Below are 16,778 nucleotides of genomic sequence, written 5' to 3' on the forward strand. Positions count from 1 at the left end.
GTTTCAAAAGAATCCGTGTCTTACTGGCAACCATATTAAAAACAGTAAGTTTCTATAATTGTTTATAACCCCAACTTGCTGGGGTAATATACAGTGATCCAAGTAAAAACATGTTCAGGCTTTTTGCTTTACGTTTTATCATATTTTTCGGTACTACGGATTGAACCCAGGGGAGCATAACCACTGAGTCACATCTCCTGACCTTTTTCACATTTAACTTAGAGACAGGATCTCACTGAGTTACTTAGGGCCTCAGTAAATTGCTGAGGCTGGCTTTGAACTTATGATCCTCCTGCCTCAGCCTCCCAAGCCACTGGGATTACAAGAGTGTGCCACCATGCCTGGCTTTGCTTTATATTTTAAAAGAGTGAGCTAAAATGACAATGCAAACTGTGATGGTAATGGTGACTTCTTGAAAATGGTAGTAAAAGTGTTAGAAGGCTATAAATGATGTTCTGTAAGGCACTATGCTATTTGATAAAGACTACCTACTGACTAAAGACATGTTGTAATAACATGTGTATAACATGTTATACTTAGTTTCCAAGATTCTTTTTGAGTTGGAAATTGTGCTATATATAAATAAATTATGGAAACTGATATAAAATCAAGACTATTCTCATTCATTAAAAATGTTCTAGCCCCTGAGTAGAGGTTGCCCAGGCTAGCGCATCAGGAGAAACTAAAAGTTTAGATTTTAAAAAAGAAAATAGAAGCCAGGTTTAAAGACCTGAATTATAGGTACTTCATCAGTTTATAAGACATGAGTCTGAAATAGCCAGCAGTGTGGTTCTTGAAAGATCTCTGAATCATGTGCAGTTACTTGGGTAAGTAGGTCAGAACCCTGTCCTGAGACAGGCAGAAGGGGAAAATCCAGTAACAATATTTCCTCTAGCAATGAATGAGATGTGTCTATCAGGGGAGAATAACAAATACCAAATGGGTGACCTTAGCCAAAAGACAACATGGCATGGAATATCAGTGTTCTTTCTGGCCAGACCTTAGAGATGTGGCATATCAATGTGTAAAAAATGGGTCCTGAATTTATGTAGAAGAAAAGGTAGACTATGGTGAATATGTGGATAAAAATAACGTGAGGCAATAGGCTAGGGCTGTAGCTCAGTGGCAGAGCCCTTGCCTAGCAATTGTGAAGCACTGGGTGTTATCCTCAGCACCACATGAAAGTAAATAAATAAAGATTTTGTGTTCATCTACAACTAAAAAGTTACATTAAAAAAATAATATGAGGCAACAAGCAACAATAATCACAGCTGATAACATATTTCTGAGTGACCAGAAAAAAGAAGAGGCATAGAGTGGACGATCTTTCTTTGACCACTATTTGGTACAGTCCCATTTCTGAATCATGTACATAGTCTTTATAGTTTCTAAGAACAAGAATTAAAATGCTCCTTTTATTAAAAAAAAAAAAAAAAGTTCCACTTAGGCTTTTATAAAAAGTTCAAGTACAATTTCCTTTCCCAAACAACCTACTTCAGTTAGCCCCTGGGATCTTGTTATTTGGGCAGGCCTAACAATCACTGCTAAAAGTGCCACCCAGAAAGAATGACTGATTGCTTGTGTGGTGATATATAGTGACAGAAACCATAAAAATGCACATGGAACACTTTAACATAACATTTCTGCTTCCAGGAATTATTCTAGCAGAAAATATTAAACACACAAACAGTTACATGACCATCAAAACTCAACAGTGTTTAATAGCAAAGAGCAGGGGAATGAGGACACGAGGAACCCACGCACCATGAATGAGCTCCATGCCGAAGGCATCATAGGATTAGTACTATATAGCCATGTGTCAAATATATTTGACACAAAAACAATTCAAGGTAGAATAAACTTAAAAAGTGGTAAAAAATACATAGTAAGATCCCTCTCAAAAATCATTACAATGTTTTCAGTAGTGGGGATAAAACCTGGGGAACACTCTACCACTCAGCTACATCCCCAGACTGTTTGATTTTTTGAGACAGGGTCTTAATAAGTTGTCCAGGCTGGTCTCAAACCTGCAATCTTCCTGCATCAACCTCCCAAGTTGCTTGGATCACAGGCATGTGTCACCACACCCAGCCTCCTTTATTATTTTAAAAATTGAATAGATTCAGAAGTATATATAAACATGGGCCTGTGTGTTTCACAGAGAAAGAAGTCTGGAAAGTCACTAAAATGTCTGCAGCAATTATAGGTGATAATACTGAAAATCACTTTAATTTTCTTCTCTTTGTTTACCTGTATTTTCCTATTTTGTCTATAAAAAGCATGTACTACTGCTGTGACATAAAGTTTAGAGATGTCTAGTCCTCTGGTCTTTTCAATGTTTAAGATAACTGTTCTTATATTTTTAGGGTTAGAGAACACTTGGGAATTCTGACGCCTTGGGCTTCATATACCCATATGAAACATGTAAAGGTCATATACAACTGTAGGGGCTTGTGGATCCCTTGAATCTGGGGACTACAAATCTATTGTGTAATGACTTTTTTAAAATATTTATTCTTAAGTTTTAGGTGAACACAATATCTTTATATTTATGTGGTGCTGAGGATCAAACCCAGTGCCTCGTGCATGCTAGGCGAGCACTCTACCACTGAGCCACAACCCCAGACTAATGTAATGACTTTTTTAAAAAAAATTATTTTCTAGTTATAGTTTGACAAAATACCTTTATTTTATTTATTTTTATGTGGTGCTGAGGTTCGAACCCAGGGCCTCACACGTGCTAGGCGAGTGCTCAATCACTGAGCCACAACCCCAGCCCCTGTGTAATGACTTTTAAGCTAGGAAAGATTAAGCAACAACCCCAGGATTGTGCTGTTGCTGCTGACTGACAAGGACACATGGAGTCCATGTCAGCTCCCTGAGGTATCTTCAGTCACCTTAGGATCCAGCATGGTCAGAGCCTGGGCAGATCCTAGGCAAACAGCAGACGGGAGGGCCAGGATGAGATGCTCGGTGCAGCCCAGCCTCCCTGCCACCACCTGCTAGCCTCCTCAGAGAGGGCATGAGGACTATACCAAAATGAGCCCCACTGGTCAACACTAGCTTTTCCTGTAAGGCTTCCTTACTCAGGATTCCCAGCAAACAAAATTCTAAGTTCTATAAAGCAGAGTTGGTACTGTTTTAAAAATCCAACTAATATCCTAAGTAGAATGGGTGAGAGGAGGGTTTTATCTGTGTAAGTAGTAATATGTTTATTTCCCTAAACAACTACTAGGGGAAAAAATACCTCCTTTTTGCTTTCCTTATTTTGATCAACCTCGATGTCAATGGGGTTACTTCCATTTGTTTCTTCAAGTTCATCCTCACTGGAAGACAAGAACAAGTTAAGGAAAAGTTATTCTATGTTAATGCTATTTCATGTACAAACATAGCTATAAATTGATTTAATGGAAAACTTCATATAAAATTACTGTATGTTTTCAGACTGCTGAGAAACATATTTATTTATTTGTGGCACTGGGGATGGGCCCCAAGGGCACTTTACAATTGAGCACATCCCCAGCCCTTTTTATTTTGAGACAGGGTCTTCATAAGTTGCTGAGGTTGGCCTTGAACTTGCCATCCTACTGCCTTAAATTCCTGAGTGCCTAAGATTAAAGGCGTGAGGGCTGGGGCTGTGGCTCAGAGGGAGAGCACTTGGCTGGCACACGTCAGGCACTGGGTTCGATCCTCAGCACCACATACAAATAAAATAAAGGTATCGTGTCCACCTACAACTAAAAAAATACACATTAAAAAAAAGATAATTACAGGCATGAGCCATTGCACATCACAGGAACTCTATTTTTTAAAAAATGAGTCTCATGGAAGTCAAGCAACACGCCTGGTTTGTCCAGTGAAAACTGACAGAAGACTGGTGACGGCAGGATACTAGGCTTCAATTCCTCCCACTGGACCTCCAAAATCCACCCCAGTTGAACACACCCACTATCCTGCAACCCCTTCCTGGCCAGTGCCAAGGCTTCAAGCAGTTCTGGCAGAGGGGAGTGTGCGAGAAGAGCCTGGGGTTGAGGGAACGTGCCCAGACTCTGCCACTACTTCACAGGCAGGTCCGTTGGGAGGTTAGCCACCTCTCAGGTGCAACTGCTGTGGCTGTGTGCCCCCATCGCGGTGCGACAGAGGGGCAGGAGAGCACAGCAATTCTTGCCACCTACAGCATAATACAAGGAAGAGCACCTGGGCGGTGAGCACAGACAAGTGTTAGCCAGTGCTCCCATGTCTTACTCAAGATAAGCAATTCACTCTACTTAACTCTGACTACTGTTTGTGATGCCAGACCCCATTTATAAACAATACACTAGACCTAACATATGAAGGAAATGAAAATTTAATCAGAAAAACTAAGATTAGTGACCCCTAAATGGACATTCACTGGTATGAATGTCCAAGAATATGCAGATGTACCCAGGTCAGCAGTTTTATTGTAGCTTGAATCTCATATCTGGAAAGAGCCTTAGAGATGTTCTTAACTCCACTCTCAATTTACCCTCAGGCCTAGGGATTTGAATTTTCCAAAAATGACACTCTGTATTCTTGTATGATACTCTCTTTTCATTTAAAATAATACTATCCTGAGAAGGAAGTTTGGGTACCATAAAGTTCATTTTCCATTTTATTTTTTATTATTAGTTTATGAAAATATACTCTAGAAAATGTGGGAAATATAATTTTTTAAAAGCCTTCATGTAGTCCCATCATTCTAAGAGAAGAGCCTTGTGTGCACTGCCTTCTGGGCCTCAAGCCTTTTCAGTTCACAGTTGAGGAGACAGGCTTGGGGAAGAGGCTGAGAGAGAGGTGAGCAGAACCTACAGGGCCAATACTAGAAGACTGCTGAGCACAGGGATGAGGGGAGATGGTTCTACACAGCTTAACTCAGCACACCCTTACTTACTGCAGCTTAATGAGCTATCTAGAATAATACCTGACTGGTGTGGCTCAGTGTCTAGGCTTGCCGAGCATGCTAGAGCCCAACCGAGTTCCACCCCCAACACATGGGGAAAAAAAAGTACTTCTCATTGCCACACATAATGGACAATAAAACAAAGAGGAAGCAAACTGTATTTTTTGTGTTTATCGGTTTAATATTTTTTTTCCATTTTTTAAATTGGTGCTTTATAGTTGGACTAATGATAGTATCTGTCGTTACATATTTTTACATGCACACAATTTGGACAACATCACCCCCCCCACTTCCTCCCTCCCTCCCCTGGTCCCTTTCTTCTGTTGTACTGATCTAGAATTTTCATGAGATCCCTCCCCATAATCTTTCTTTTCCTTTTTTTCCCTCTAGGTTCCACATGAGAAAACATAGTTAACTCCACTCTCAATTTACACTCAGGCCCAGAGATTTAAATTCTCCAAAAACGACACTCTGTGCTCAATGTTTAGCTTATTTCATTTAAAATGACAACCTCAGGTTATATCCATTTTCCAGCAAATGCCATAATTTCATTATTCTTTATGGCTGGATAAGACTTTTATACCATATTTTTTTAAAAAAAACATTTGTTTTATTGTAGGTGGAAATAATGGCCTTTATTGTATTTTTATGTAGTGTGGATGATAGAACCCAGTGCCTCACGCATACTAGGCAAGCGCTCTACCACTGAGACACAACCCCAACCCCTTTACCACATTTTCTTTATCCATTCATCTGTTGATGGATATCTTGACTATCACAGTTTGACTATTGTGAATTGTTTTGCTATAAACATGGGTATGCATGTGTCATACTGTCTTTAATTCTTTAAGATAAATACCAAGAGATGGTATAGCTGGGTCATAAGGGGATTCCACGCCTAGTCTTTTGAGGAGCCTCCATACTGATTTCCATAGTGGTTGTACTAATTTACAGTCCCAACAATAGGGTAAAAGAGTTCTTTCTTCTCTACATTCTCTCCAGCATTTATTATTATTTGTATTCTTGATGACTGCCATTCTAACTGGTTTGAGATGAAATATCAATGTAGTTTTGATTTGCATTTCCCTAATTGCTATGATGTTTAATGTCCTTTCATGTTGGCCATTTGTATTCCTTTAGAGAAGTACCTATTTAATTCATTTGTCCATTTATTAAAGATTTTCTCCCATTTTGTAGGTTTTTCTTCACATTCCTAATTGTTTCCTTTGCTGTGCAAAAGCTTTTTAATTGATGCCATTCCATTTATTAACTCTTGGCATTATTTCCTGAACTTTAGGGGTCCTACTGAGAAAGTTATTGCCTGTGCCTATATGCTACAGAGCTGAACAGATATTTTCTTCTAGGAGTTGAATAGTTTTGGGTTTAATTTCTAGGTCTTTGATCCACTTTGAGTTGACTTTTGAGCAGGGCAGGAGATTAGGATCTAGTCTCAGGCTACATATAACCAGTTTTCCCAGCACCATTTGTCAAAAAGGCTGCCTTTTCTCCCCTATGAGATTTTGGTGCCTTTGTCAAAGATCAGATGACTATCTGTATGGATTTGTTTCTGTGTCTTCTATTCTGTACCAATGATCCATCTTTTTTTTTTTTTTTTTTGGTAGATGGACATAACACAATGCATTTATTTTTATGTGGTGCTGAGAATCAAACCAGGGTCCCGCCCATGCTAGGCGAGCGCTCTACCACTGAGCCACAATCCCAGCCCTGATCCATCTGTTTTTATGCTAGTACCATGAAGTCTTTGTGACAGTAGTTCTGTAGTATAATTTGAAGTCAGGTATCATGATGCTTCCAGATTGCTCTGACTCTTTGTATTGCCTTTGGTAGTAAGTCTTTCAACAATATTAATTGTGCCTATTTGAGAACATGGGAAGGTCTTTGCATCTTTTGAGGTGTTCTTCAATTTCTTTCTTCAATGTTTTATAGTTTTAATTGTAGGTCTTTTACTTCCTTGGTTAGATTTATTCCTACATTTTTCTTTTTTTTTCTTTTGAGGCTATAGTAAATGAATTATTTTCATGATTTCTTTCTTGGCAGACTTGTTGGTTGGTATATAGAAAGGCTATTGATTTTTGTATGTTGGTTTCATAACCTGCTACTTTTTTGAATTGGTTTGTTAAACTTCTCAGTATAGGATCATAATCTTCTGCAAAGAGTGATAATTTTATTTCTTCCTATTTTTATCCCTTTTATTTCCTTCTCTTGCTTAACTGCTCTGTCTAGAATGTCTAGCACAATATTAAATAGGAATGGTGAGAATAGATATCCTTGTCTTACTCTAGATTTAAGGGAATGCTTTCAGTTTATCCTGATTTACTATGGGGTTGCTTTGGGTTTTTTTGTACATAGCGGATTATGATATTGATTTGCATTATGTTAAACCAACCTTACATCTCTGGGATGAAACCAACTTGGACATGATGTACAATCTTAATATTTCATTGAATACAATTTTCTAATGTTTTATCAAGGATTTTTGCATCTAAGCTTATCAGGGATATTGGTCTAGAGTATTCTTTCTTGGTGTGTCCTTATCTAACTCTGATGTGAGTGTGATACTGGATTCACAGAATGAATATGGAAGGGTTGCATCTCTTTCTATTTCATGGAATAATTTGAGGAGCACTGGCATCAGTTCTTCTTTAAAGGTCTGGGAGAATTCAGCTGAGAATCCATCTGGTCCTAGGCTTCTTTTTGGAAGGCTTTTTATTATTGCTTCTCTCTCACTGCTGGTTGTTGGTCTGTTAAGGTTTTTTACATTCTCCTGATTCAATTTTGGCAGATCATACATGTCTAGAAATGTAGCCATTTCTTCTAGGTTTTCCAATTTATTGGAAAACTTATACTTTAAGTTTTCAAAAATAGTTCCTAATGATCCACTCGATTTCTGTGATGTCTATGGTGACGACTTCTTTTTCATCTCTAATTTTATTAGTTTGGGTCTTCTCTTTTTTTTTCTGTTGGTTAGTTTGGCTAAGGGCTTAAAATCTTTTCTTTTCAAAACCAACTCTTAGTTTCATTGATTCTTTCTATTGCTTTTTTATTCTCAATCTTATTGATTTCAGCTCTCATTGCTTTCCTTTTACTAGTCTTAAAATTGGTTTGTTTTTTTCAGGGGCCTTGAGATGCATCATCTGTTTATTTGGAATCTTTCTGATTTATTTCTATAGGCGCTCATAACCCATAAATTCTTCTCTTAGAACTACCTTTATTAAGCTGTATGCTCTTTAAACAAACCAAATACACACATCAAATAAATCTTGAATTACCATACCAAATCAATTTCAACCTATAAAACAAAAGATCCCTTTCTATTAGAAGGAATCACCTTTTAAGGGTAGGGGAAAAAATATGATAAAGTCAAGCGCTCAAAATCAAAGCCCACTAACTGCCAGCAAGCAGGATGGTGAGGCAGAGTGCCAGAGGAAGAGTGCTCCAGTAGCACATGTCACCTGCCTCTGGCTGAAGGCACAGCCCTCCCACCTTCCCTCTGGGTGGTTGGATGACCCCTCACCCCAGCAGCAGGCTCACCTCTCCTCTCGCTCCCGCTTTTGTTTCCGGGCATGACGATCCATCACACTGGTTTTGGTTCTTGTCTTCTTCCAAGAGTAATAAAATTTCACCAGACTTGCTATAGATTTATCAGGAAGCTAAATAGAAAGAAGAATTGGTTTAGACTTAAAGCCAATCTTTAAAAACCCAAACATGTTTTAGTTATATTTAACAAGGGACACTCACATATTCAGAAATGTCCTAAGACAGCCCATTTTTCCGGTAAGGAAAAACAATTGACAAAATGCACTTTCAATGCAATGCATTTACAAATTACTGAAGCCTGTGAGTAGGCTTGGCCAATGAAAGATTGTGAAGTTAGATTAAGGTGAGCCGTTTTTCACATAACCAATGTCCTCAGCACATCTTTTAGCTTAATTTTTAAAAGTTCATTTTAACACGATTAATACAAATGTCAAGCAAGTTTTTAAATAGGAATCTACCAAATAACTTATATGCAAATATTCCCCAAGCAGAAAAATAAGGACCCAGCTCGCTCCACCTCAATCACCACAGATACTTCTGTTGGTTTAATTTCTGAGATGGGAGGCAGCTGAGTTCCACCTGAGAACTGGAAGTGCTAAGAACAGCCTCACTTCTGCAATGAAGCCCGGCACCCACAGAGCATCACTAGGATGTTTCTGCCTCTGAAGGCAGCTTGATTGAACATGGGGATATTTGTCCTGCAGGATGAGGCCCTAATCATTCATGCATACTCTTTGGCAAGGGGTGAGGGGGTGTCAGTGGTCTCATCTACTTACCATTTGTTGGATTCTATGAAAAGTTTTCCCATGAAAACTAAAGGCTTGCTCAAATAAGACTTTATCTTCCACAGTCCACTCATCTGGGAAGGGGGTAAAGTTGGGCAAATCAGCCAATGATTTTTCAATATTATGCTTATGCCAAAAGAGCATTCCAAGAGCCTAGAAAAATGATACCAGTGAAATCTTAGACGGCACAAATGGAGTGAATGAAACACTAAAATGGAAGTCAGCTGGCAAAAGAACATGTATGACTTTAAATCTAGACAAATACATGCTTGACTCATATATACTGCTAAGTAGAAGATACTGTCATACACCGCATTTCCCCCCACTTTTTTTTCAATATTCAAAGATGACTTTTATAAAGTTTTCCCATGACTTCTACAAATACGAAACAAAAAAAAAATGAGACACCAATGAGATATTCCTTATACTGTCTCAAAATTTAAAGACCAACTTGCCAGAGGGTGTACAATAGATCATACAAAGGCCTTTTTGTGGGGGTGAAGAGGCAGGCAGGGGCAGGCTGGCATAAAAAGTTAGACTGTTATCCAATCTATAATTTATATACATTTTGATGACTTAGAAAAAACAAAGCAATCATTTATGACAAGCCTTAGTAGTTTGGCAAATTTAACATACTTTGGAACTTTGGGTGTGGTGTGAACTCACTTAACTGTACCATGTGGGCCTTCTGAATGTAACTAAAGGAAGGCCAGTTTCTGTTGGTTTGCAGCTGAACAATGCAGTCTGCCCTAAAACAATGACAAGGTGGACTGATCTACATATAAAGGAAAGCACGCCAATGCAAATATGGACTAGTGTGCTTTCTGTAAAGTTTTAATACAGCTGGAAAAGGGAATTTTCCTTCCTGGTTTGGAGTCCTCCTGATTAAAGGCAGAACCCATATATTCTAATTTCTGCAGTTAAAAACTTTCTCTGGTTATTTGTTTTTCTCCTCTGAGTTCAACCACTGTTTGGCCTAACCTTGTACCCCAATAGGCTGAAAAACCAGGATAACCGGTTTTCTCCCTGCGGAGAGAAAACCCATTCTGCTTCTGCAGCTCCAGGTTTTCCCAGAATGACTTCTGCAGAAACACACCTATGCTGGAGACAGCACCAATGAAAGCCACCAGCTGCTCCATTATGTGCTTGCTGCATGTTAGTAAAACAAAGAGTTTCTGAATATTTCTTTTAATTACTGTTTTCCCAATCAGAGTTGCACCAAAGAAGGTTCAAAAAGGTCCAAGAAAATGTCCATGTTATTCTAGTCAGATCAAACAGTATGTTAGGAATTGAAGTGTAGGCCAACATTTCAAAACAATCCACCCTTCTGTACTAGGAGTTGAACTGCCAGGTTGGCCTTCAAGGCAAAGTCTTGTGCAGTCTCTGCATATTCCAGCATCTCTTCAAATCCCTGACACTCTTCATCATCTGGCTCACCACCTGAGAAGTGAGCTGCCCTTGCTATGAAATAAGGAGGCGTCTCTCCAAATGCTGTGCCCAAGACCCCACATGTAGGCCTTTCTGAGATGATTATCCACAAAGAGATGGCTCCTCAGAGCACTCTTCATCTGGGCAAACCACCGGACCAGAATAGGTGGCTCAGGGAAATTAGGTGAGTTGTTCACAACCAGCTAATGTAACTGAACTATATGTGGGCTCAGAGAAAGCAAAAAGGTGTGCGGCTGTCCCAAGCCCAAGAGAAGACACAATTCATAAGCCTACTCAGTTGGCACACAAAAGGAACTGTCTCCACACATGGTACATGCTATTGGTGTTTTCCTTCAAAATCATTTGCAGCTATAAGCACAGCAAGCAGCAGTGAAAAAGACACAAGAATGCTTTGACAGTGCCATGATTTTGAGGTCCATTCCTTCAAGATGATGCATTTTTTAAAAAATCTTTTTTTAGTTGTAGATGGACATAATACCTTTCTTTTATTTATCTATTTTTAATATCTATGTTTTATTTATTTATTTTATGTGGTGCTGAGGATTAAACCCAGTGCCTCACACATGCTAGATGAGCACTCTAGCACTGAGCTACAGCCCCAGCCCGAAGATGATGCATTTTCACAGAGAAAAATTCCACAAGGTAATGAGTGTCCATCACCACAGGACAATTTTCTGTCTTCCCAGTTCCTCCTTTTCACTGGCTGAAGAGGAGTCTGTGAAATTTTGATTATGTTGTTCCTTGCTCATTGTTACCCATCTAGTCACAATTTTTTTCATTATCTGTCATTTTACAGATCAGTAGTTCTCTGCATCTTAAAACCCTGGAAGTGGCTCCACTCCAAATTTTTATTGTGATAAAATACACATACCATGAAATTTATCACTGCAACCACTTCTAAGTGTACAATGTCACTGAACACAACAACCATACTGTGGTACAACTATCCCCACCACCCATCTCCACAACTCTTCTCATTTGAAACTGAAACTCTACCATAACCCCTTGTTAATACCTACTCCTCCAGCCCTAGCAACCACCATTCCACTTTCTGTCCATGTTGTTTTGGGGCTCTAGGCTCTCCTAAGGAGACTCATGCAGTGTGTGTCCTTTGGCAACTGGCTTATTTTCCACAGCATCCTGTCCTCAAGGTTCATCATACGATAGCATACTTCCTTTTAAGGTTGCAGAATACTCCGTTGAAAGTACAAACCATATTTTGCTTATTTGTTCACCAGTTGGGTATGTGGGCTGCTTCCATATTTTAGCTGCTGTGAATGGGTATATAGGTTTGAGATCCTGTTTCCGATTCTTTGTGTACATACCCGGCAGTGGTACTGCTAAATCACATAGTATTAATTTCCTTCCTCTCTCCTCCTCTCTTCTTCCCTCTCCCGACTTTCTCTTGATTCCAGGTGGTAGCTCTACCACAAACTTATAACCCCTGCCTTTTTGTTTGAGACCATGTCTGGCTCAGTTTCTGAGGTTGGCCTCAGCCTCTTGGGTCCCTGGAATGCCAGGATGTGCTACCACACCTGTCTGATGTCCCTTCATTCCCCCACCCACAGGCAGATCTAGTGGTAATGAACTCCTTTTTCTTATCTGTGAATGTCCTCACTCCGTCACATTTTTGAGGGACAGTGTTGTCTGACACAGGATCTTGGTTGACAAGTTTCTCTCTCAGAATGGTGAATGCATTCATTAGCCCCTGTCTCTGGGACTGCAGAGTTTCTGAGGAGAAAAATGATTGTTTTGCAGTCGTGCGCACCTGCCAGGTGGCTGCCCCCTTGCTACTTTCACCTTTGTCTTTGAGTTTCATGAGCAGGAGTTTGTCTTATCTGACTTCTCAGTTGCTCTGATATTTACATTCATGACTTCCAGCAGCTTTGTAAAGTTTGGGCCATGATTTCACCAACAATTCTGTCCTCAGTGCTTTCTCTTCATCTCCTGAACACCCAGGTACTTAGGTGGCTCTTCTTGATGATGGCCTCAGGGCCCTTGGGTTCTGTTCACCCTTCTTAAACTTTTTTTCTTTTCAAACTCAATTCATTTAAATTGTTCTATCTTGAAATTCACTGATTTTTCAGCCTGCTCAAAATCTTTGAATCCTTCAAGTGAATTCATCATTTCAGTTATGATGATTTTTAGCTCCAGAGTTCTTCTTAAATTTCATTTTAGGTTTTATCTTCATTAACATTTCCATTTTGTTCTCACATCATTTTCTTACCTTTCTTTCTATCTATCTATCTATCTATCTATCTATCTATCTATCTATTTGTTGTTGCTGTTGTTTGTTTTTACTGGTATTGGGGATTGAACCCAGGTGCATTTTACCACTGAGCCACATTCCCAGCCCCCTCCCGTTCTTTTAAAATCTTTTTGTCGGTGGACACAATACCTTTATTTTATTTATTTCTTTTTAATTAGTGCTGAGAATTTAACTCAGTGCCTCACCGTGCTAGGCAAGTGCCGGACCACTGGGCCATAGCCCCAGCCCCTTTTAACCCTTTTCATGTTTTTCATTTTGAGACAGGGTCCCACTAGATTGCTGAGGCTGGGTTTTGCACTTGATCCGTCTGCCTCAGCCTCCGGAGCCACCGGGATTACAGGTGTACACCACCTCACCCAGGCCCTTATTGCAATTCTAAAGTGAAAATGATCATGCTAAACGCTCATTTTGGGAGAAGTGAGGGATTCCGGAAATTGAACCCATGGTACTCTACCACGGAGCTACACCCCCAGCCTATTTTATCTTTTGAGACAGGGTCTCACTAAATTGCTGAGGCTGGCCTGGAACTTGCTATGGTCCTACCTCCTGAGTAGCTGGGGTTACAGGTGTGCACCCCACACCTGGCTCTAATGTGACTTTTCTAAAAATACCTTTAATTAATTAAAAGTAATGCCAAACCTAAAGAAAAATGTATAATTCTGCATACCCAAAACTCATGGTGCCTTTGATCATTAGTATAAATGGGAAGTGCTAGTAATTTACAGGCAGTAAGAGCCAGGTCAATGCCATGGGAAGCACTGACCCCAATTAATATGTTTAAAACAGTAATTAGATGTAAGAATAAAATAAGATTACCATTACACTTTTGTAGAAAAACACTTTTTACCAATATTCTAAATGATATCAAGGATTTATAACCTGAAAGTGACTCCCACCAAAGAATATAAAACACTATGGGTTTGTGTGTGGCATCAGAAATCTGAAAACAACATCTCATGCAGAAGAATGACATAATTCAAGGAGGAAACGCTGCACCCCAGCAATGATCCCCCTACTGACCAGGTGGTAACCACTGCCCCAAGGCTATAGACCTGCAGAAGTGCACAGCCTGTACAGCCACCTCCAAATCAAAGACTCTGTGTCAATCCTCACCTGGGATAGGAGAAAGCGGCCTGAGTCTGTGGCGCTGACCGCTGCCAGTGAAGCAGCGCTGCTACTAAGCACACAGTGGCCTCAGAAACTACTTTCAACAACAGCAAGGAAAACATGCATACCTGCTCCATGTTGTACCCATGCTTCTCCTTGGCGATGGCAATGTACTCGTCCACTGCAAGACAGGAGGAGAGACAGTAAGCAGATAGAAGGATGGCACAGTCCAGTCCCCCAGACTGACAGATCTATGCCAGGCCTGTCACACTTAAGATGGAACACTTGAGCAGATATTAAAAAAGCAAAATCACATAGTATGATCCCATTGCAGGCCCTGTAGATATAAATCCCATGGAGACATGTCAGAATGAACACACTCAAGTATTAACCAGCAGCTACCTCCAGGTGGTAAGCATTATCTGTTCTTTTGGAACTACTCAAATTTTCTAAAACAAGAAGATAATGCTCTGGAACTTTGAAAACCACCGAGCAGTAAAATTCTGTGGAAACACTCAACCCCCAGGAGAAGGAGAAGCATCCTCCTCTCCTTAGGACTTTCTAATCCTTCTTCCCAGGTATGCCAGAAAAAAATGAACTGCTGGTCAACATTACTGCCTAAAGTCATGAATGACTTTCCTTCATGAATTATAAGAAAAACACAAGCTTAAAAAGTAATAAGAGCTGGGGTTGTGGCTCAGAGGTAGACTGCTCGTCTAGCATGCATGTGGCACTGGGTTCAATCCTCAGCACCACATAAAAATAGAGATATTACGTCCATCTATAACTAAAAATATATATATATTTTAAAAAGTAATAAAGAAGCACAGAACAGCATGAAATAAAATAGTAAAATTCCTTCCATTCCCTGTCTCCTCTTGCCCCCAAATCTCATGCTCCAGAGGCAATGACAACAGTAAAAAGAGGCTCCCAATAGTTCCCTTGCCCATGGACACAAGAGACCTTGTCAATCAGACATCTCAATCCCAATATTCACATACAAGTACAACACAACCACATTATTAACTGTGGTGAAACAGGCAACCAATTTAGCAAAAAGAGATCTAGTGGGAAAAAGAATTCAGACTCTTTTGTTAGCATGTATTCTAATACTTGTAGGAAATTTTTTTTCGCTAACGAAGAAAAAAGAAAGAAAAGAAAAAAAGTCAACTTAATTCAAGCAGCAATACCTGTAATGCAAACTCAATATTAACTTCAATATTAAGGCTCTATTTTTTATATTTTATATTTAAAATTCAAACTTTTGATAGTAACTTCACTAAAATATAGTTAAGATTCTATTTACCAGAATTTCAACAAATAAATCACTGGTTTTCAAGGGGTGGAGGTGGAGGAGGTGTGTGAGGGGTACATTTCAAGGGATATTCCTTGCTTTCTAATTTTCGATGGGGTTGGTTATTCTAGGCAGTCACATGACCTTTAAGCAGATCAATATGCACGGGCTGGGGCTCAGTGGTAGAGCACTTGCCTCACATGTGTGAGGCACTGGGTTCCATCCGACACCACATAAAAATAAATAAATAAATAATGAATGAATGAATATATATCTATATAAAATCTATATCTATATAAAATATATCTATATAAAAAGGTGCACAGGCTGAGGGAGCCATGCAGCATCTGTCCTGCTGAAACCAGGCAGAGGTGTCTGCTGAAAAGTCCATTCTGTTCCTCAGCAACAGGGCTTTCACGGAGCCGACCCATTGTCTCTGACCAGATTTAGCTAAAAATTGCAAGGGAAAAACAAGCATTCCTGGATGCCACTCCATTGTCATCTGCCCTTTTGTATTTTAGTACAACCACTCCCTGGTGGTACGAAGGGTACAAGGTACCAACCAAGCTGCAGCAACTCAGGCTGCCTGTCACACTTGCAGTAATATTAAAAAAACAGGTGCACTTACTAAGGTGGCCTTTTAAATCATGCTGCTTTCAGATGCGCTTCAAGTCCACTGTAAGAATTCGAATATAAAGGAAAGAAGGAGGGCTGAGGCTGTGGCTCAGCAGTAGAGCGCTTGCCTAGCACATGCGAGGCCCTGGGTTCGATCCTCAACACCACATAAAAAGAAATAAAATAAAGGTACTGTGTCCAACCAACTACAACTAAAAAATAAATATTAAAAAAAATGAAAATACAAAAAAGTAAAGGGAAGAAGGAAACCTCAGCTCCTTAAAGGAAGCCATTTGGTGGTACCAAGAGGGACTCCAAGGCTGTGATGGGATTTGGCTAATGCTATCAGAGAATACATTATCAACAGTGTCCACCAAAGGGTGACAACCTGTGCTGAGTGAATGCTGGGGGTGCTGTGCTACTCCATGTTTTGGCTTCCTCCAGCAAAGTAAAGCCAGCAAGGTCAGGCTGAGTGAGACCCGAACCCAGCTGTCCCTGGGTTCATCCAGCAGAGCCTGGCCCACAGGAAGTGCTGATCTAATGACAGTGATCCCTTCACCACTTTCCTGACCATCCCAGTGATGAATTAAAGGGACAGAAGGCTATTGTTTCTGACTAAGCTCCTGCACTGGGTCCCAAAAAGACCAGGCTAAAAACCAACATCAAGTCCCACACGCTAATGTTCCATGTCAACCACCTAAAGCTAAGGTTTATGTGAACTTTCAGTTCATCAGGATTAAAGAGATAACAGCAAAAATTCCCAAATAGGCCAGTTTCAAT

The 16,778-nt window shown here is 39.9% G+C and overlaps 1 protein-coding gene and 2 pseudogenes across 1 annotated transcript in view; 1 reads left to right on the forward strand and 2 right to left on the reverse strand.

Annotated features, from left to right (window-relative positions):
• Rcor1 (REST corepressor 1) overlaps positions 1–16,778 on the reverse strand; it is a 133,393-nt gene that overhangs the window by 16,821 nt on the left and 99,794 nt on the right. Inside the window, exons 4-7 of the mRNA XM_076849601.1 lie at positions 14,218–14,270; positions 9,256–9,417; positions 8,474–8,592; positions 3,248–3,326 (exon numbers count right to left, since the gene is read on the reverse strand). Coding sequence (XP_076705716.1) covers positions 3,248–3,326; positions 8,474–8,592; positions 9,256–9,417; positions 14,218–14,270 — 413 coding nt within the window. The remainder of the gene's footprint in view (positions 1–3,247; positions 3,327–8,473; positions 8,593–9,255; positions 9,418–14,217; positions 14,271–16,778) is intronic.
• LOC143394954 (single-stranded DNA-binding protein, mitochondrial pseudogene) lies at positions 468–1,315 on the forward strand (annotated as a pseudogene).
• On the reverse strand, positions 9,485–13,660 carry LOC143393451 (vacuole membrane protein 1-like; annotated as a pseudogene).

This window comes from Callospermophilus lateralis, chromosome 3 (genome assembly GCF_048772815.1).
Source record: "Callospermophilus lateralis isolate mCalLat2 chromosome 3, mCalLat2.hap1, whole genome shotgun sequence".
Lineage (NCBI taxonomy): Eukaryota > Metazoa > Chordata > Mammalia > Rodentia > Sciuridae > Callospermophilus > Callospermophilus lateralis.